The sequence below is a fragment of the Pteropus vampyrus genome, unplaced genomic scaffold, assembly GCF_000151845.1.
Source record: "Pteropus vampyrus isolate Shadow unplaced genomic scaffold, Pvam_2.0 Scaffold61, whole genome shotgun sequence".
Lineage (NCBI taxonomy): Eukaryota > Metazoa > Chordata > Mammalia > Chiroptera > Pteropodidae > Pteropus > Pteropus vampyrus.
In genome coordinates, this window is record NW_011888842.1 from 1558556 (window position 1) to 1579880 (window position 21325).

General features: G+C 43.3%; 1 protein-coding gene across 1 annotated transcript in view; it reads right to left on the reverse strand.

Annotated features, from left to right (window-relative positions):
• Positions 1-21325, reverse strand: part of TNC (tenascin C) — an 89210-nt gene that overhangs the window by 33231 nt on the left and 34654 nt on the right. Inside the window, exons 4-13 of the mRNA XM_023531043.1 lie at positions 21193-21308; positions 20337-20493; positions 16700-16969; positions 15769-15954; positions 14688-14777; positions 12950-13213; positions 6595-6867; positions 5754-6026; positions 4863-5135; positions 2024-2296 (exon numbers count right to left, since the gene is read on the reverse strand). Of these exons, the coding sequence (XP_023386811.1) occupies positions 2024-2296; positions 4863-5135; positions 5754-6026; positions 6595-6867; positions 12950-13213; positions 14688-14777; positions 15769-15954; positions 16700-16969; positions 20337-20493; positions 21193-21308 (2175 nt within the window). The remainder of the gene's footprint in view (positions 1-2023; positions 2297-4862; positions 5136-5753; positions 6027-6594; positions 6868-12949; positions 13214-14687; positions 14778-15768; positions 15955-16699; positions 16970-20336; positions 20494-21192; positions 21309-21325) is intronic.

Sequence of the window (21325 nt, forward strand, 5' to 3'; positions counted from 1 at the left end):
CAAACGACTGTGGCAGGCCCTGCTATGCCTAAGCCTAGATGCTTCCAGGAGCCCCACCTCCAGGATGCTGGCCGTCAGTCGAAAGATATGAGTGCTGGCAGCTTCCGCTGTCTTGAATTGCACTTGGGAGACCAAAATTACTTGGCTTCCTTCTGCAGGTGTCCTTTGCTTTGAGAGAGCTCCCATCTATTCCAATGAAGACTAAATAATTCTGACACCATTAGCCTCCCCAGGTGGTACACTCAGGCTTCCGATTTTGTGACTTAAAGGAAGTTGGCAACTTGTCAGTGTAATTCTTGGTATTTTCTTTGTGCTTCTGACAAGGGCCGGCAGTTCTCATATTTTGTTAAAATAGCTTGTCTTCTCTTAACTGCTTTCTGTGTGGGCGAAGAAGGCTCGTATTGCATTGCCAACCAGGAGAGCTGAGCCAAGACAAAGCAGTCAGGCAATCTTGTTCAGCCAAGAAATAATATTTTGTCTTGGAGATGGTCCTACCCCAACTTTTCAGAGCAGGAATAAAACATGCAGAGGGCAGGCAGAAGCAGGGTTTGAAAAGCTAATACTGTCTCTCTGGCAAGGAAGGAGAAGACTTTCCTCTCTCAAGAGATTTGGTGAAATCAGATCGAATTACTGCCTGTCCTTCCAGCATTCTGACTCATCAGAGGCAAGAATGTTGCTATCAATAAAAAGAAAAAAAAAGAGCACAAACATACTAAGAACACCCAAACCACAAGATCTGTAGGAAAGATCAGAAGTGGTAGGTGATTGATCTGCCTTCTGGGAAGGGAAAGTTTGTGGACGTGAAATAAAGGAGCCCTGGGTACATCCAGGGCAGCCTGAGTTGCAATTTTTAGGCATTTTAGGGTCACCGTTCACAGTTGCCTGTGCTGTAAGTTTATGTCAGCAAGAGATACTGAAATGACTGAGGCTAAAATATGGATCTGTTTTTGGTAGAATCAACTAGGACATACAGGTTTCCATGAAAGTTTGGTTGTAATAATTATATAAAAATGGGGCGGGCATATGCAAAACCAAACAACACAGCATCTACTGAGTTTAAACCAGTGTAGGCATATAGAAAGATGAGCAATGGAAAGCAGCGTCGGAAAGGCTGCTCACTTTAGCAGGCTCCTGGGGAAACAGTGAACGCCTTGTCACTCAGCAGAGTGATGAGTAAACTGTAATGCACCCTCCTGGGTCTAAGCTGGGAGTGTGCCATCCAAAGGTCAACACTCCAGGGAGCAACTCTTGATTAAAAGAGCAAAAAGGGCATCAGATCTTTGGCATTCACAGCCTGGGACATTCCTTGCTTCAAATGCTGCTGTGTGTACTTCTGCTAATGAATGGCTTTTTCTTTGGTATTGTATCCAGTCATATTTGTGTGATTTTTTTTCCTCCTCTTTTTGGTCTAGCTATTTGCTAATTTGGTGTTCTAACAATGACTCAGTATCTGAGAGAATTGCCGGAGGAGGGTAATTCAGGTCTCTTATTATCCTCAGTGTATTTTAAAGAAACATTTAAACTCAAACATTTCTTTTAAATGCAAGAACCGCAGTGCTCATACCCTTGAGGGATTCGGAATAGTAAAGCACCATTTCCAACTAGCAAAAAAGACTCTCTGAAGTAAATAATCTGTGCTCCACCACAACTCACACAGGGGAAGAGTCAGCTTTTAGTTATATCCAGGCACTAGAGGAAAAAAATTAAAACCATCAGGTTATCTCCTGAAACAGAAAGCCATCATTCAATAGAGAGGTAGTTGTAGAATTAGACAGGTGATGTCTGGGAGAGGCTGGAGGAAGGTCAAAAAAGGCAACATCTACATCCTTCATTCTCGAGATGGCAAAGGCGTCTGGACCAAGGCGCAGCCCAGCGAGAGATCTCTGACCATGCACAGCCAGTAGTTAAGGGGAGCATGGAAGTATTCGGACATGGAAAGAAGCTGACTCCTTACTCCCTACCCATCATCTGGAGAGGAAGCAGGGAACCTGAGAAGAAAGCATGAACAGGGAGGGAAAGGTACCTGTAGAGGCCTCAGCAGAGAGCACTGGTGTTCTATAGCCCCGGATCACCCCATAGATGGTAACTCTGTAAAGGGTGGCGGCCTTGAGGCCCGGGATGTCCACGGCCCGCAGGCTGCCGGGCACCGTGAGGTTCTGAGCTGACTCCACCTTGTTGGCCTCCTGCACCTGAATGACAAAGTGCTCATAGGCCTGGTCAGCTGCGGTCCAGTTGAGTTTGAGGCCATCCCAGCCAGCCTCGGTCACGGCTAAGTCTCCTAGCTGGGGGAGCTCCTCTGAAGAAGGACAGAGAGGTATTTGTCAGTTCTGTAAACCGATAAATGAGGAAACCGAATGTCCCACAGCCCAGCTCGAAGGAAGAGAGAAAGGGGTGAGAGAATTATGTGTGCGTGGTGTGTGTGTGTGTGTCATTCTTGGTCTCTGAGAAGTTCTAATCTGAATTGTGGTAACCTGTCCACAGCTTTCTTCAGGAGTTGAAAATGGCCAGGAAGGGGGACATCTGTATTATCTGTATTATTTACCCTTGAGATGTCAATGCCACCTGGACCACTCACAACCCACCGGGGGGTGGGGGGGTGGGTGGGTGGTGGTGGTCTCTGAGCAGGCACAGCCAGAACTTAAAAGGCAATTGGAAAAGGTAGGATTGTGGGTCAGGATAAAGGAAGCAGGGATGGTTTTAACCGTTTAATTTTTGTGCAGGCTTTGGAGGAAGCTGGGTCTTGGGTTAGAATTCCCCACTGATATCTGCTAGCTGTGTAATCTTGGGCATGGCACCCGGCTCATTTCTGAGTCTTACTCTCCTCTCCTGTAAAAAGGAGCTGGCAGTGCCATTTCATTCGGGTTGTGTGATGATTAAATGATAGTACTTCTAAACCTCTGAGTATCAGACCTGGCTCGTAGTGAGTGCCTGGTAATTGGCAGCCTAACAAATATGTCACTGTTTCGATGTTTCCCCTTGAGACTCCTCAGTCATTTCAGAAAGAATTCCCTGTTTCATTTCATTACCTGACATTGTTGAGGTCATCTCATTGCTGGCCACATGCTATATGACCGGGTTTGTAAAGCATCTGCTGTCTCAGGTTGGGACAAGGCTGATGTTTTATCTCTGGACTTTTCTCAGTTTTCAGGGGTCAAGGGTTCTGTGCTGGACTGTTGGCTTGTCCTCGTCCCTCCCACCTTCTCTTGCTGATACTTGGTGTCTGAGTGAGAAATGACTGTATCATGAAGCCAGGCCGTTTGTGTGAATTGAGGGCCCACTTTTAATTAAAGTGAGTGATAATGTTTTGCTCAGCAAATGGTTCAGAGCAGGGCCCACTACTTTTCTACAGCATAGGAAGGAAATTTAATGTAGTTATTATTGCCGATTTAGAAAGTTTAGATTCAAATATGGAAAAACCCACTCCTTAGTAAATGCTTCTCAGGGTTAAATGAAATCTCTCCACCTCTCTTTTTAAAGCTGAAGTAGCCATGGATTCATATTTAGAAATGGAAGTAACTGCAGAGATTTTAGCTGAGAAGGTGCGAAGGACTCGTTCTCAAGAATCCCGGGCTTCAGTACGCGGCGAGAGTCTAAGCAAACTCTACCGTTTAGAGGTGCTATTTTCAAACTGTGCTCCATCTAGACTTAGCGTTTTGTGGAAGAACTGGGTTGGGGTCATGGATCTAGGCAGCTCCTCCCTTTTTCCCAGCTCACTAAGAACAGCAGTTCGTTTAGCTGTCATATATGGGGTTCTTTGTAATATTCTATATGCGAAAATTGAGTTCCGCTGCTGAAAACAAAAGTTTACAAACTGCAGATGTAGGCCGTTCGCATGCTGGACCCAGATTACAGTAGTCTCAAAGGCCCCTTTTGCTCTTGTTTGGTTTGAAGGGACTGCAGGAAACACAGGACAATGATAACCTGGCCAGCTTGGGTGGATTACAATATCACCTTTCTTATTTTTTGGAATTGCGTGTAGTTTCTAGCAAGGACCAAATTTATTTGGTATATATGAGCAAAAAAACTCAAAAAAAATTTTTTTTTTCAAATTAGGTTATTTGGGTGGCATTATCAAAACACAGGGTCTATAGAGAAGATCATGGGCTTCGGGACTGGCATGAAAATCCAAAAATCACCAAAAATCTGGCCCATTTGCCCAGAGTTCCCTTTAAGGCTGTTTCTAGAAACTTTATGAACAGCATGGAGTTTTCTGTAACAGATGGAGCAGCATATTTTCAGAGGACATATTGAGATGAATTGTTTTTCCTCCACAAATTGAATGAAAAACATTAAGTCAAATGTGGTTGTCTTTTCTCGAGAATGTCCCTGCCTTGAGTGTTTGTTAAGGAGAGAGGGACTTGGATAATTTCAGCAGTTGACTAGATCGTTTCAAATGTTTTCTGTAGAGATCTGACTACAAGCCGGATGGCAGTTAGTGACTCTGAGGCCACTAATGACGAGATTTCTCTCGAAAGTTCAGACCTTATTCTCATGCCACTGCCTTGCTGTTTACGCTGTTTTTACTATGCTATTTGGCTATCTGATAAATTTAGCTATTTGCTATTCAATATTTATTATAAGATGGGCACTTTGCTGAGGACTTTCATTATCTCATTCACTGCTCTTGACAGAGTTCTGAGTTAGGGGTATTATCACTGAATCGAAGATGAGAAAAGAAGGCTCAGAGATGTAAAATGATATACCCAAGAATAATCAGCGAGTAGGGTAGAATTCTAACCCAGACTTCCCTGAGGGACAGCTCATATTCATGTTGCCTGTAAATAACACTGAAACAGAGTTCTGCTACATAAGGAATTTTCTCTGTTCCAATCACGTCCCCATCTGGGAGGAGGGTCATATACCTGTGGTGACTTCCGCAGCGAGGGGTCGAGTGCTGCGGCCCCTGACCTCGCCGTGCAGGGTGATTGTGTAAGGGGTACCGGCCCTCAGGCCTGGGACTTCCACGGAGCGCAGGCTGCCAGGAACGGAGAGACTGTGAACTTCTTTGGCCTGGCCAGCCTCCTGGACCTCAATGACAAACTGCTCATAGATCCCGTCTGGGGTGGTCCAGTTCAGTCTGAGTGCGTCCCAGCTAACCTCGGTCACCGTGAGGTTTCCCAGATCTGGAACCTCCTCTATGCAAGGACACAGAGTTACCAAGTTACTAAAAAAGGCAATTGTATACTGGGATTCAGGTAAGATGGCATTTTGGCTAGGGTTGGGATGCACTGTCTGGTTAGTGTTGATTACAGATGCATAATTTATTTACAGCAGCTGTTGAGCACACTCCAATGGTTGGCACTAATGCCGGGTTTTTCTCTTGAGCCTTTGGGAATAAAAGGTAGTTCTAGGAATTGTTCGCGACTTCCATTTTTGACATACAGATGGGGCTTTGGGGAGTCTTGGTGTGATCTTAAAACGAGCCCAGACCAATTTTTTTCCACTTGCAAATTGTGCTTTCCAACTTCTTAAATATTATGACCGAAACTTGTTTTGAAAGAAAAGTCACCTCTCACTTTTGTAAAGAAAGAGTAGGTGGAATTTTCCATGGAATTGGCTACCATGCCACATTAAGACTTAGCCATATAAGGGATGTGACATTTGGATGGAATCAGGGGTGATTCACCACCGGTTTTCCCCGAGGTGGTAGGGGCTGAACCCAGTGAAGAGCAGGGAAGAGCTTTGATCCCTCCTAAGCAGAGACAACGGGGGTGGAGGGGTGGGAAGCAAATTAACAAACTAGTTTAGAATACCTGTCAAGACTTGAACAGAGAGAGGGGCTGTGATGAAGTCCCGAGAGACCCCGCGGATGGTGATGCTATAATGAGTGGCTGCTTTGAGCCCAGGCAGGTCCACGGACCTCAGCCCTCCCGGGACTGTGAGGTTCTGGGCTGCCTCTAGTGCGTCAGTCTCCTGCACCTGAATAACAAACTGTTCATAGGCCCCTTCGGGAGCAGTCCAGTTGAGCCGGAGGGCATTCCAGCCCACCTCGGACACGGTGACCTCTCCCAAGCTGGGAATTGCCCCTGGAGAAGGACAGAGCACCGTTTAATAATCAAATCACACACCAAGATCCAGGGCATCTTTAAACACAAGAACAGTCTTAGATTACTTTAAAAAATAGGACTTTTTAAAAGATAAAAATGCATCATGCAGCCTCCTAAAATTATGAACTAGAGCAAAGAGGCCGAGGGGGAAGAAAAGATTTGTTATCTTGTTTCTTTAAGGAATTACCCTAACCTCCAGTAGATGAGGAGATTAGCTTTGTGATTTATTTTTTTCCTTTTAAATAAAATGCTTTAGTACGCCTTACCAGCGGGGACCTATTTGTGAAGCCAAATGTCTCTGACATTGAGGCTGTATGTTTAGTCCCCAGGCTGGGCTCTGCACAGCTCCCAAGGGTGTTGTCCACTTGGGGTACAGTGTGAAAGCTCCCCCTGAAGCTGTGCAGCCTGATGGCTTCTCTTTCTTAAACACCTTAGTGCTAAAAGTTGGGGCAGAACAAGTCCATTCAAAAGCAAGTTGCATCTGATTATCCTTGGGCAATTTCCTGTTGGGAAAAACAGAAGCTTTAGACAGAAAGGTAAGAGGTACCTGTGGAAGCCTCAGCAGAGAGCACTGGTGTTCTATAGCCCCGGATCACCCCATAGATGGTAACTCTGTAAGGGGTGGCGGCCTTGAGGCCCGGGATGTCCACGGCCCGCAGGCTGCCGGGCACCGTGAGGTTCTGAGCTGACTCCACCTTGTTGGCCTCCTGCACCTGAATGACAAAGTGCTCATAGGCCTGGTCAGCTGCGGTCCAGTTGAGTTTGAGGCCATCCCAGCCAACCTCGGTCATGGTGAGGTTTTCCAGTTCAGGGATGTGGCCTAAATAATGACAGAGATGGGGTCAGTTAAACTATTCCTCCAAACACTTTCCTTCTGGGAACCTGAGGATGACAAACCCATGGCCAGTGCTGAAAGTTCATGGTGGCCCGAATGCCGTATTTTGTTCACTGCATCCCCATCAAAACACCAACAGAAAAATCAATATAATACTTCTTTGCCCTGTTGCATATTTGGGTTTGTCTTTTGGAAATGGGATTTTCCTACTGACCTGTGTCCTGTGGATTTAGAAAACTACCCATCTATGTTAGTACTGCTCCGGTCTTCAGTTTCCATTTTGGAAAGTGTCTCTCATCAGATGAGATTAGAAAGAACAGCCTTCGGCTACTGGGATTCTCTGTCTGAGCTGCCCAACTGTCTGTATTTTGAGAAAATTCGTTCCTCTTAGATTCCCTTCCTGTTCATGCTTCCTCAATCTCCCATGTAAGGTCTGTTTTATTGTTTCTTTATATTGGGATTTTGTTAGTTTATGGGCTCCAGTCAGTTTACATAAACCACTTCAGGAAGATCAGAGATAAATTAACACAGTATAAGTAAGGCTGAAGGGTGCAAGGCGGTGAGTCTTTGTAAAACAGAACCTTACTGGACAGAAAAAACGAGTGGGAAAAACAGAGCTTATGAAAATGGAACCTGCTAAGTTCATTCATCTCCCGCACACACAAAATATAATAAAAACTCTCTTGCATGAATATTCCTTCAAGGTGATAGGTCGCCCAGGGCTGAGCTTAAGTGGACTTTTGCATGTCTTAGTAAGAAAGGATTTTCTCTGGAAGAGAATCATGTAAACAACAGAGTAAAAACTGCTTTGAGTTCATTTAAAAGAATGATTGTTTTTATTGATGGCTCACACACTGCTAATTTCAAATGAGCTCTATGTGTCCATTAAAGCAGGCTTCTAACTCGAAAATCTTAGCCTGCAATTGGATTGAAGACACCCTTTCAGAGGGGAAAACATTTTTTAAGACTGTATTTAATTCAGACTTTTCCAAGTTCTGGGGAGTATTCTTCTTAATTGTTTCATATTGGCAAAGCTCACTCTCCTTCAAATCTTGGTTGATCCAGAACAGAGTTCTGCAAACCACAATCTAAAGGTCAAATCTGGCCTGCTGCCTCTTTCGGCAATGAGTGAGCTCACAACAGTGTTTGTATTTTTAAATGACTGGGGGAAAAAAATCCAAATAAGAATACTTCACGTCATATAAAAATATAAGAAACTCGAGTTTTGGTGTCATAAGTAAAGTTTTATTAGAACATAGCCACGCTTGTTCATTTCTGTACTGTTGATGGCTTCTTTTGTGCTGCAAAGGCACAGTTGAGTAGTCGTAACAGAAACCATATGGTATGAAATATTTACTATCAAGCCCTTTTACAGAAAATGTTTAAGGTACCTGATCTTGAACTACATTCTATGAACTCCTCATTTAACCCAAACATGTGTCTAGAAGCTCACATCCAAAGCCTTATATCAGTTCTAACCACACAAACACGGTCTCCATGAGAAAGAGAAGACCTCAAAACTCAAAGTGATATATCTAATTTGAGGGAAAGAAAGGGAGAGTCATCCAATCTTAAACCCACAGCCCTTGTGAGGCTGAAGCAACGCTCTAGATATAGCAGTTGCATCCTTGACCTTGGGATTAAAGCACAACTAAACTCCAGCAGTCTTCATGCACGAAGAAACATAAGACAAAAGCAATCTAAGAGAAACAGTAAGGTTAAGAAAATTGGTCCTGTAGCCCATAAATTCCCTTTCTTATTCCGCTTTCCTCTTTTTTATTCCTGCTTGTCGGAAACTTAGCTGACATTGACAATTTTCCCCTTTATGTGAATGAGGTCACTGTCTTTCCTCTCTAACTGCCTTTTAAGCTGTCTCTCTCATTCTGTCATAAAACATTTTTTTTTTCTTTCCCATGACAAATTTCAGGTCCCAGGTTATTAGAGCTATGAGAGTGACCTGACTTGGCAGGAAGGAGGTGATTACGGATTATCTATTAAACCGTTGCCATAAAGATGGACAGAGAGAGGCGAGGAGGAGATCCACAACAGAAAATGTTTCTTCCTGACGAGAACCATCTCTTCTCTCTGAAGCAGCTTTTTAATATGCCACCGATGCTGTGATACAACACCCCTCACATCCTTTCTTCTTTGTTCATACAGTTTTAGAGTAATTTCCACCTAATGTTATGTTGCTCAATAAATAGTAACACTCATGGTAATGATACTTCCATCAACATTTTTGGCTATTCTTCCATTTTTTTCCTTTTTTTTTTTTGAGGGAGGGTGGTTAGACAATTCAAAAAATAGCATCAGTTTATATTTAGTGAGTAGGGCTGTGACTGTTAAGGAAGCTATTTGTATTCTACTCAAACCCCTTCACTAAACACATACTAGTCAGGTAAGTAAAAGGTACGATTTCACCAAATAAAATCCGTAGATAAATTAAAGGGAGAGGGATACAAGTTATGAAAAGGGAGGGAATAATATGAATAAAAATACAGAAGAATAGTTGAGGTAGGGACTAAGAGGCTTCCCATAATAAATGCAGACTCTACATTTCGAGAGCAAATGATACACTGTGGGCTGACCGCCCCAGAAGTCCAGTGTTTCCGTTTCATAGTTCCACACTCAGTTTCTTGGCATTTCTTTATGAAAAGGCTGTTGTCTTTTTCTTACAGCTGTGCACTGGCATCTATCCTCTGAACAATGCCAGTGGGCCTGGGAAATCGGAATTTCGAAATCTCATTTCTGTTCTGATAGTGTGTGGACCAGCTGGCCTGGAAAAATTTCTGGCTGTGTCAACTTTAAATCTTTAGATTCCCACCATCTCGTAGACATAAAAGGAAGCAGCATTTGCCACCTCAAAATATGCCTCTTTGAGACAGTCATTATTTTAAGCTAGCTATTTTTAAGAAACAAAAGACTTAGGAAGAAAGTTTTACCTTACTCCTAACAGCTTTAAAAAAATTTAGGTAGAGGACCTCTCCAGGGAGCGAAGTACTGTCCTAGATAACTAGAGTTTATTATTAACTAGGTGTGACAGACAAGAAAGAACCTAGCAAGGCCCATTCAATCAAACTTCTCTCTGTATCCCATGTGGAAGATGGCCCAGCCAACATTTGTTTACCAGACTTTTGCTTCTGCCTCTCCACGTGAATTGCCTTCCTCCCCTTTAAAGTCCCAAATCACTACCCATGCTTCCTCCTTAGCTCAATGTGGCATTAAGCCTCAATTGCCCAATCTGTCCTGGGCCCTCCCTTCCTCCCTTCCTACTTTCCTTCCTTCTTAGCCCTTCTCTTTCTTCCTCCCTCCTACCCTTCCTTTCTTCTTTCCTTCCTTCCTTTTCTATCCAGATTAAGTTTAATTAAAGACTTTCTGGGGAATGACTTCTTTTTCCTTCCCATTAGCTGTCAAGGAGAGAATCTGGGCTGTTAATGCAGAGGCAGAAGGAGAAAACCAGAAGATTCAATGGAAATACTGCCTCTGGAGCAACTGGGGTCCCCAGATGCTCATAAAGCACATGGTTGGCTGTGTTCAAGGCACTGGGGATGCAGCACTACATAAAGGAGATGAAGTCCTTCCATTTTGGTTGGTAGTTGGAGGCAGGCCATAAATAAATAAACTAACTACTGAATAATATCGGGCCTGATAAATATCATGAGGAACTCTGGAGAAGCATGAAGGGGTAAATCAGGATGGGGGCATGATTTTATACTGGTGGCCAGAAAAGTCTTTTGAGCTGACGCTTGAGCTGAGTGCAATGAGAGAGATGCCATGCAAATAACTGGGAGAAGAGAGATACCTAGGCAGGAGGAATGGCATGTGTAAAGCCCCTAAGGCAGGAGCAGGGTTGGCATATTTAAAGAGCAGTGAGAAGGCCAGGTAACCGTGGTGAAACGAGCAAGGGGACATGTGGTGGAATTGCGGTCAGAAAGATGGGAAGGGTCAGGTTCTGTAGGGCTTTGCAGCCTACGCCAGGGTCTTCGGCTTTTGTTTCAGGTGTGATGGGCAGCTAGGTTACGCATATTTTTAATTTGGCGCTGCACCAAGGAAAAGGCTTGCATTTTGGCTCAATTCATGGTTATTAGAGCCTTGGAATTCCCTGGGAGAGATGTCTTGTGGCAGCCAATTCTATATTTTCTTCATAAAACCCACAGACAACGAATGGCACCTTATCTACTTCTGCTATTAAGAATCAGTGATGAAGAACTGGGAGCTCCTTTCTTTTGAGGTTTGAATCGGTAGCCTTTTGACATCTGAGTACTCATAGACGCATGGTACATTTACCCAAAAGCTCCCATTTATCCCTTTTCTTTCTTCTTCCCACATGTTTAAAAAGGCCAGGTGCCTGGACTTCTACTTCTTTACATAATCCTCAACACAGTCCTGTCGGCCTCTATGCGTCTGTCCAAAGGCTTCCTCCTATTTTTCATCCTTCCTGATGCCTAGAAGGCATCTGTGCTCCCTCCATACCCTCTGCACTCCCAGTTATAGCAAGCAGAGTGTTGTGTTGTCTGTTTACTAGACAGTGAGCTTTTTGGGGGGCACAGACCTGTCTTAATTGACCTAGCAACCTCAGAACTTAGCACAGAGCATGGTTGTAGTATATTACTGACTCTAGTAAATGTAGGAGACTTGAGAAGACAGAAGACTACCTTTTCTAGACTTACTTATAGCCAGGAGTGGCCAATGAAACATGTGTAGAAGTCACTGGTGAAGTTTCCAGAAAGACTCATCTGGAGGTACTCCCTTTTGTTTTTGGTTTTTCCTCCTTCATTCTGCCTAGAACACAGATGTGAAGGCTGTACCGCAGCAGCCATTTTGTGACATGGAGGTGACTTCGAGAACGGAAGCCAAGGACTAAGAATAGCAGAACAGAAAGAGAGGAGGAGCTTGAGTTTCTGATAATTTGGAACTGCTATCCTATTCCCGAACCACGTAACCTCAGATTTATTTTCTGAGAGGGGAAACCAACTTCTATCTTGCTTGTGTTACTTGTTATTTGACCCTTCAAGGCATTTCCAAATGTGCCCATTATTACAACTCTTTTTCTGTTTGTGGAGATTCAGCTGGAGTAACATTTCTGTCATGACACATTGCCTGGCTGCTCCTGATTCCCCTTCCCTGATCGAGTTCTAATACCCTGAATGTCTAGTCTTCCCCAAGATCTGTGAGAGGAGCACATGAGTCAAAATAACGAGGCTATATTTGTGCCCCACTCTTCTCTCAGATACCAGCACACTACAGTGTATTCAGTGGGTTCTCAATAAATATGTACAATTAAGTTGAAACTAAAGACTATGACTTGTTGAATCCCGAAGAATTAACATTTTCTACTTATATATCTTGAGTATTTGGGGGGCAAAACTACATGTGCATATTTTTCATATGAGAAGAATGGATATTTTTCTAATTTTGTTTTCAATTTAGCCACTGAGGAAATGTGGCAGCAGGTACAAAGAACAGGATAATTGGGCCAGAAAGGACACCGGAGGTCAGGATTAAGCTGCAATGGGAAAATGAAGTTCACTTCTTAATGACTAAAAGAAAAGAGAAAATGAGAAGGGTACCGTGAAAGGCTCCAAGGACCATATGCAAATTTTCAGGTAACCTTAGGGGAAAGCAAAAGACCTGGAATAAAAACATTTAATGGGAAATAACCAAAGAATTCTTACCAGCATCTTGATCACCTTGGGGAAAAAAAAAAAAAAAGAAAGAAAGAAAGAAAAGTAAATTAATTATTAGGCTAAAGGGAGTAAAAAAAGAAACAATTTAAAAGACTGTAAAATGCACAAAATCAAAAAGAAAAACTAAAGACAAACACAAACCCTGATGCTTTAAATTCTCCTAGGAAGAAATGTTTAAAAACCACTGCTGATCACCCAGCAAAAGAACTTTGCTGAATCCATTGACAAGAGGAAAAGGTAAGTGGCACTTAGAAGCTATATGAATGGAGAAAGCAGCATGTTTTCCTTCTGTGTCTCTCATGTGAAGATGGCCTGGCTGCTGGGTCTGCAAGCCTCACAATGAACAGAGGGCCCGTAGGAAGCTCAGGGGCTGACCTCACCTGTGGACGCCTTCACGCGTGCGGGCTTGCTCTTGTGCCTGCCCTTCTCTGCCCTCAGGAGGATGGCGTATTCCTGACCAGGTTTCAGGCCTCTCAGGACAGTGGATGTGGTGTCTCTGGGAAGTTGCATCTCCACTGGCTGGCCTGCAGGAAGGCTGTAGTTGAGCCGGTAATGGTCAAACTTGGCCAGCGGGGACTTCCAGAGCAGGGTCAAGCTGGTCTCTGTAGTTTCAGACACCCGAAGGTCCTTGGGTGCATCCATATCTGGAAGGAAAATAGAGAGATGAAGCCCTTCAGGCTGTGAGGCAGGCTGTTTCTGGGGCTGTAAGTTGGCCGGCTCGGGGCTGCAGCCCCAGATCTGCTGTGGAGGGGCTGTGTGACTTCAGGAGTCTCACCTAACTGCATCCCAGTCTTCACCTTTGTAAATGTGGTTTTACATTACCTCATTGGATTTTTGGAAGATTAAAAAGGATATAATGTATATCCATATCACAAAATGCTACTTAATTAAATGCATTTAAAAGGAACCGACTTGATAACGAGAAACAATTTGGATGGCTCTCAAGAGAATTTTGCTGAGTGAAAAAGCCAATCTCTAGAGTTTGCATACCCTCTGTGTGTGTGTATTTAGTTCTATGCAATTTTTATGTATGACTCTTTTTATGTAGCATTCTTGAAATGACATAACTATAGGGATGAAGAACAGATCAGTGATTGTCAAGGGTTAGGGATGGGAGGAGGGAGAGATGTGCCTGCAACTATAAAAAAAAGATAGCAAAAGAGATCTTAGTGACGACACTATTCTGTGTCTTGACTAGTGGGGGATTCAAAAATCGACAAGCGATAAAATTGCATAGAACTAAATACACACACACAGGGGGTGCGTGTAAAACTGGCGAAGTCTGAATAAAGTCGACAGATCGTACCGATGTTACTTTCCTGGTTGTGATGTTGTTCTGTAGTTACACAATTGTTACCATTGGGGTAAACGGCCAGGGGTTTAGGGGAGCTCTCTGTATTATTTCTCACAACAGCATGTGAACCTACAAGGACCTCAAAACAAAAAGATGAAGCGGTCAGCGTTACGGCTCCCGCACAATGAAGAGGCTCCGTAGAGCGTGATCTGTCCTTGGCACACCAGCCTTCCTTTTCTTTGCGGTGTCCGGAGGAGGTAAAGAGGAGTCTGACGGAGAGGTAGAGAGAAGAACTTCCTTTTTTTAACACACTTTTTAGGAAAAAAGTAGTCTGAACGAAGAATCAATGGCTTCAAATCAGGCAGCCCCTTACCAACCTCCCTCACAGGCTGGAGCTGTGGGGAGCAACAGGTAAGAACAAAGTCTGACTTCAACTGTTCCTGACACTTATAAATCTGTATGACCAGGTGTACGACAGAGGTTAGTTTTCTGAGAAAACCCCTCAGATGTGCTTCGATTAGTCAATGGCATTAAAAAGACAAAACGAAACAAAACATGGAATTGGTTATCAACTTAAAAGGTTTGCAGATTTCTTATAAAGTATGGTTCTAATTTTTCCTAAAAAACAAAACCAAAAAGCCTCGCTCCCCTTTCTGTATAGAGAGGCCTGCCAGCATCATTGAGATGTGGCGTGCTTCGTTACTTCTGAATTAGATATCTGTGCTAGATGATCCGAGGGGCCCCTTTCTCCTTGGGGCGTCTACCGTTTCTCTTGCGTCAGGCAGTGCCGGCCCAGTGGTGGTGGGGCTCCAGGAGCGCCTCACCTGTGGCCGCATTGATGGTGGCCGGGTTGCTCTCCTTGTCTTCTTTCACAGCAGACACGCCAATCCCATATTCAGTCCCTGGCTTCAGACCTAAGAGAGAGAATGTGCACGTTGAAACATGGCACCAAACTAGACAGCCTTTCACAGTATCATAACGACGGCCCTGAGAAATGCAAATCAAAACCACAATGAGATACCATCTCACATCTGTTAGAATGACCATCATGAACAGGACAAGTAGTAACGAATGTTGGAGAGGATGCAGAGAAAAAGGAACCCTCACACACTGCGGGTGGGACTGCAAATTGGTACAGTCACTATGGAAAACAATATGCAGGTTCCTCAAAAACGAAAAACTAAGAATTGATCTACCGTATGGTCCAGCAATCCTTCTACTGGGTATTTATCCCAAAGACTTGAAAACTCATATTCAAAAAGATATTTGCACACTGATGTTCATAGCAGCATTATTCACAGTGGCCAGGACATGGAAGCAATCGAAGTGTCCTATGATAGATGATTGGCTAAAGAAGCTGTGGTACATATATACAATGGAATATTACTCAGCCATAAGAAAAGATGAAATACTGCCATTTGCGACAACATGGATGGAACCTTGAGATAATCATGCTAAGCGAAATAACTCAGACAGAAAAAGTCGAAAATCACATGATATCATTTATATGTGGGATATAAACCTAAAAGCAACAAATGGACAGGACAAACAAACAGAGACTCATGGACATGGACAATGGACTAGTGGTTACCAGAAGGGACTGGGGAGAGAGAAAGGGGAAAATACAAAAATAAAATGTTAAAAAAAATTACGCATATATAGCATAAAAAAAAAAAACTGGCATAAAAACAACAACAACAACAACAACAACAACAAAAAGCAAACAATGGCCCTGAGCTGTCTGTCCCTGGAGGCTGTGATTTCCCAGTGAATGGAGTGTACAGGCTCAGTCGTTGACGTCCAAGTGAGAGGGAAGGCTGGGAGCTGCTCTGTTGTCTCTCTCTGGAGGGCTGCAAAACGGGGACATGTCCTTGGGGCTGGCTAGGTCTGGGCTGTGGAGCTCACCTGTCAGTGTGGTCTTGGTTGTGGCTTGCTGGCTCTTTGGGACTTCGACCTCGGCGTGGTCACCTCCGGAAATGGGTGCGTACTTAATTCTGTAATTGTCAATGGCTGCTTTGCCGTTCCTCCATTCCAGGGTGATGCTGTTGTCTGTCTGGGAGATGCGACGAAGGTTCCTGGGAGCATCCAGGCCTGTTTAGGAGAGGAAGGGACATTCGTATGGAAAACACTGGGTACCAGGAAAGTGGGAGTGTGACAATTCAACCTGAGATACGAAAGGCTCCTAGGCTCCTGCCATTGAAGAGAAATGACAAAACTGCCCACATACGCTTCTCAATAGCTGATGCACAAATCTAAACAAATACTACATATTTGGCACCTTCCCCCCTTATTAATGATGTGATACTTGAGTCGTTTTTGTTTTCCTCAGATTTGGGGTTTAAAGAACTATACAAAAACTTTTTGAAAAGCCCTATGAATTTAAGAACTGGCCTGTCGTGTTCATCACTGTATTTCTAATAACTCATACAATACTTACTGAGCTCTAATAAAAATAGCGAATGAGTGATTGACACTCTGGTACTTTAAAAAAAATGCCATCAGCTAAGAGGTTAGGAGGCATCTTTGTCATTCATGTTTTCTATATACTGTATTTTATTATTAAAACATTTATTTAAAGTTTTTTTTACTAGAACTTTTGTCTGAGACTATCAGACCAGCACCTTCTATGTATGCAAAAAGATACATATTTTGGATATTTTTTCCTTGAAAAATTAATCAACCAACTGCTATAATATTTTAAGATAAAATTTAAAGGAATGAAAACTCTCTGTTTTCCTACTGTAAAGGGAGCCGGGATGACACCCCAACAAAGAGGGGGACAGAAGTCTCACAATCCTTCCTCTGCTGGTGTTGGGTGGAGAGGAAGGCCCGTTACCTGTTGTGAAGGTCTCTTTGGCAGGGTTGCTGGACATGTCGCCCCTGCGGGAGATGAGGGACACCTCGTACTCGGTGTCTGGCTTCAGGTTCCCAATGGAGTACTGATTCTCGTCGTGGGTGAGATCGATGGTGGTGCGGTCACCCGGCACATCTTTGATCCCATAGGCTAGCTCTATGCTGTCGATCTCGGCCAGGGGCTTGGACCAGGTGACCAGAGCAGTGGTGTCTGTGACATCCTTCACCTCGATCTGGCTGGGAGCGTCCAACCCTGGGATGGGCAGAGGACAGAGCCATTTCAGAGACTGGGGCAAGTGCCAGGGCCATGCAGAGAGAGGGCTGGCAGCCATCCGGATCCATCTGTGTACACTTAGGTGTATTACTGACCACTTGACCTTAATTTATCTTCTGAGTCTCAATGTCCTGTTTAACAAGCTATAAGTAGAAATGATGACTGCTGCTTTGTAGGGTTTGTTGTTGCTTTTTTTTCTAATAGTATGGGAGATAGTGCTTGCAAAGCATTTGGCACAGAGCATGGAGCATGACCGTTAAATGATAAGTGGTTGTTACTCCGTTATTATTATCATTACTGTTCTCATAGGTTGGAGGAACAAGCTTAGGGGCTACTTGATTTAAAACAAAACAAAACAAAACAAAACAAATATTGACTTAGTCTCTTTTGTTTTTTAATTAGACAAAACTCCCTGTGAGGCAATGACTGTCTTAGCAGCTATGGACAGTTACGTTTGATGAAACAAATTTAGGCAGGAACGTCACAGCTGCCTATCTTTGTATCTTCATCTGGATCCTCCTCCTGCCTCGTTACTCACCTCCTGCCCCACATCCACCCTTTTTGTTCTGTGCTCTGACAGCGGCTGCTCAGGGCTCTGAGAGCAAGTGCCGTTTCTCACCTACTGGCTTCTGCGCTTGCTGTTCCTTTGTCTCTTCTTCCCAAGGTTGCCCACCCCTTTCTCTTCTGAAAATCGCCTGTTCATTCTTCAAAATCTCACTTATATGTCAATTCCTCACAGGAAGCCCTTTGACCCTGTTGCAATCGGGTAAACACATACTCCCTCCTCCATAGATATAAAGTTTCAGTTAATCAAGACAATTAAGTTCTAGAGCTCTGGTGAACAATATTGTGCATATAATTAACAATATTGTACATTTAAAAACTCGTTAAGAGGGTAGATCTCATGCTTAGTGTTCTTATCACAATTAAAAAGAAGAGTATTCTAATGCACTGGTCTCACTGTTCTGTAACAGATTTCTCTACAATTCATTCAAACTGTAGTATTCTATTTAGATAGGGTTGTTCATTTATTCAGTGAGTCTTTGACTTTTCTTAACCCCAGTGTAGACTCAGTTTCTGCCGTTTGTGTCTTAAGTCTATTTTTTAAAATTATATAAACAATTTTAATGCAAACATTCCAGGCATTCTGTAAATGTCGAAAATGAAGACTTATAAGGCGTTTAGTCCATGTTTCCTTCTTTATTTTTAAAAATAGTTAAATTACTGTTTTCAGCATTGGTTGAGGAAACGATATCAAATGAAAGGAACTTGGTTTTATAAAGGGAATGAGAAGAAGGAATAATTCATAGCTGATTGTGAGAAAACTGCAGAGTCTATTTCTTTTGAATTCTAGGTGTTGATACAGTCTTAGCTCACAGATAGAGAGCTCGCAAAATGCCCAATGAAAACAATGCTCTAATTTGACAGTGAAGCTGCCTGTCCTGTGTTCTTACAGGTGCTGGCAAGTACCCATGCCATACCTACTGCCTCCTTTAGCAGCCCTTTTATTGAAAAAAGTTGGGATTCGGTCAAGGACTGATCTCCCTCTAGATTTGAGACCCTCGATTAGAGGAGACTAATATTATCCTGTGCTGACCATGGGCCAACCACAGTGCTTTATCATTTATGTCTTAACTCTCATGACAACTGCATAAGGAGGATACTATAAACCCATTTCCCAGACAGTGGGTGAGAGGCTTAAAGAAGTTAACCTGCTCAAGTTAACAGTGAGTGGAGAAGCCTGAATTCAAACGCAGGACTGATTGGGTTCATAGCCTATGCTCTTTCCCCTCCAAGTGTGGAGGCCGCTCAAAAACATCCATGTGCCAAAAATGGTTGTAATACAATCTCTATAAAGATCAGAGGGAAAGAGTCAAAAGTGTTTTGGCACCAAAACTTTAAAAGTCCTTTGAACCTGGAAAAAATTCAGGCATCAGCAAAATAAAGAAGTAAATATCTGCCTCTCAATGTTGATATTTATGTGATTAGGGAACTTCAAATGTTAGGATGTTTGTCCTGCAGTAAGAAGAAAATAAAGCTGCCAAATCCCCATGTTTAGATTAAAAAGAAAAAGGGCTGATGAAAGAAAAGTCTATTGTATTTTCAGTGTGCCTTCTCTATAGCAAAAAGCATTTGCTTGATCTTTTTTATGCCCTTCTGGTGATCTAATGATTTTTTTTTCCTGTTGGTACCTGCCTTCTACCTACCACAGAGGGATGTTGTCAGGATGACGGAAAACGCTTGTGAAGGAGACAATCCTATAAATTGGCTCTGAGCTAAGCAAAGTGTGCAAATATTTAAATGTAAGATGTTCTTTCTTGTCATTAGTCAACGGATTTAACTTTTCCAACCATCCCCTGCCAAGAAGAGTCAATTTCTTAAGCAGTTGGCACATATGCTGTCTTGAAAAAGATAAAGAGGTTTTCTCAAATGACAACGCAACATGATGTATTTATTTGTTAGTTTATCTGTTTATTTATTTATTTAAAATTTGCTTTCTGGTAGAACAACTCCAAATTCGGATTTTTCCCCCCCACCAAATGATCTAGTAGTGCCAAACTTATTCTACTCCCTAAGAAGTTCTGCCATTATCAGTATCGAGTGACCTTTTAGTGACCTGTTGAAGGCATGGGATCAACATTCTACACAAACTGGAGGTTAGCCAATGTTAGTGGTAATGGAGTTCAAGTTATAAAACTGGACCCTGGCTTAAATTTGTGGTCCTGAGAGTATCAGCCATGTGATGTTAGTGAAACTGATTTAGCTTTTCTAAGCATGAGTTTCCACTCTTGAAAAATAATAACATTAATACTTGCCCCACCTCTGTCACAGGCCTGGTGCTAATATTAAATTAGATGACGTGGTAGATTGCTTGCAGCGGTCTCACTTGTTCATCTTGGTGTGTCTGTGCCTCTTTGAAATGTCACATCGAAGCTCCTCTCCTCAAGAGATAGACCTGTTCCCCTATCCCTTAAATGTGGACTGGCCTTGAGGTTTCCTTTGGCACAAGTGACAGAGTGCTAGTGTTCAGCCTGTTTCACTGCCATGAAAGCATCCCAGAGGCTGAGGCCAGAGGGACAGAAAGGCACCATCCTGCTCAGGCCATCCAGCCCCCAGCCCATACAGACGCATAAGGGAGCCCGGTCAAGAACAGAAAAATTGTTCAGCTGAGCTCAGCCCAAATCACCAACATGCAGATTTACTGTTTTAAGTCACTAAGTTTTGGGCTTGCTTTTTACATAGCAAAAGCGAACTGGTACTGGTGCTAAGTCAGAGGGCATGTTATCAACCAGAGGTGCTATGAGGTACGATCAGCTTTAATATTAGTCTTAAAGGTAATACTCACGGGTGGTCGTCACCTTCTTCAGGCCCGGGCCCCGAGTGTTGTTTTTCACGATGTGCAGAGATATCTCATATTCTTGCCCAGGAGCGAGGCCAGTTTGCCGGTACGTGGTCTCTGGCCTCCTCAAGCTGTTGGTGATCTCTCCCTTATCTTCTTTATTCTAAAAGAGAGAAGCACCTTAATAAGACCTAAAGGAGGTGACAGCCTCTTCATTTATGCAGCTCATTCATTTCACTTTCATTCATCTCCCTTTTCTTTCTCTGTCTATTCACTCAGCACTGACTAGGCATTTGATCAGTATAGTAAGTACTGAGGATACAAAAACGATAAAGACATTTCTCAAGTGTGTTTCTCTCTTTAATAAACTTCTATGCTCACCCCTTTGACACTCAAATCAAGTGACAGACTGTGAGAGACAAAGGAATTCTAGAGCCACAGGCTTAATCTCTCCTTTGCTAGACTAAGAAGCAGCATCGTAGTCCCATACCTAGTAAGTGGCAGAGCCTGGACTTGAACTGGGGAACTCACTTTGCTCCCTCACTTGTGCTTTAGGCCCAGAGGCATGTGGAGACAGAGAGCATTCTTTCTCTTTTCTTTTGTCTCTGAGTAGAGATTTGCAAGACTATGAAGAACATCGGGAACCCAGAGATGACTTAATGTCTATTTGCCTAGGCTCTCGGCTCTAAGTACTATGCTTATTACTTATTAAAGTCACTTAATTAAAATATATACACACACAGGAGCTAATCAGAGCCTTGTCTCCCGCAAAAAGCCAAGGAACTGGAGCTGATATGAAAGTCTGCAGAGCTCTTTGACTGTCTTTCAGATTGTGGCACACTGGCTCCTCTGCGAGCCTTACCGTATTCCGGAAGATGATCTCCCAGGTTTCGAAGGCGATGTCCAGAGGATCCCACTCCACTTCCACAGATGTCTCCTTGATGGACTTGAACTTTAGACCTTCGGGAGCAGGCAAGTCTGTCAGGAAGAGCACA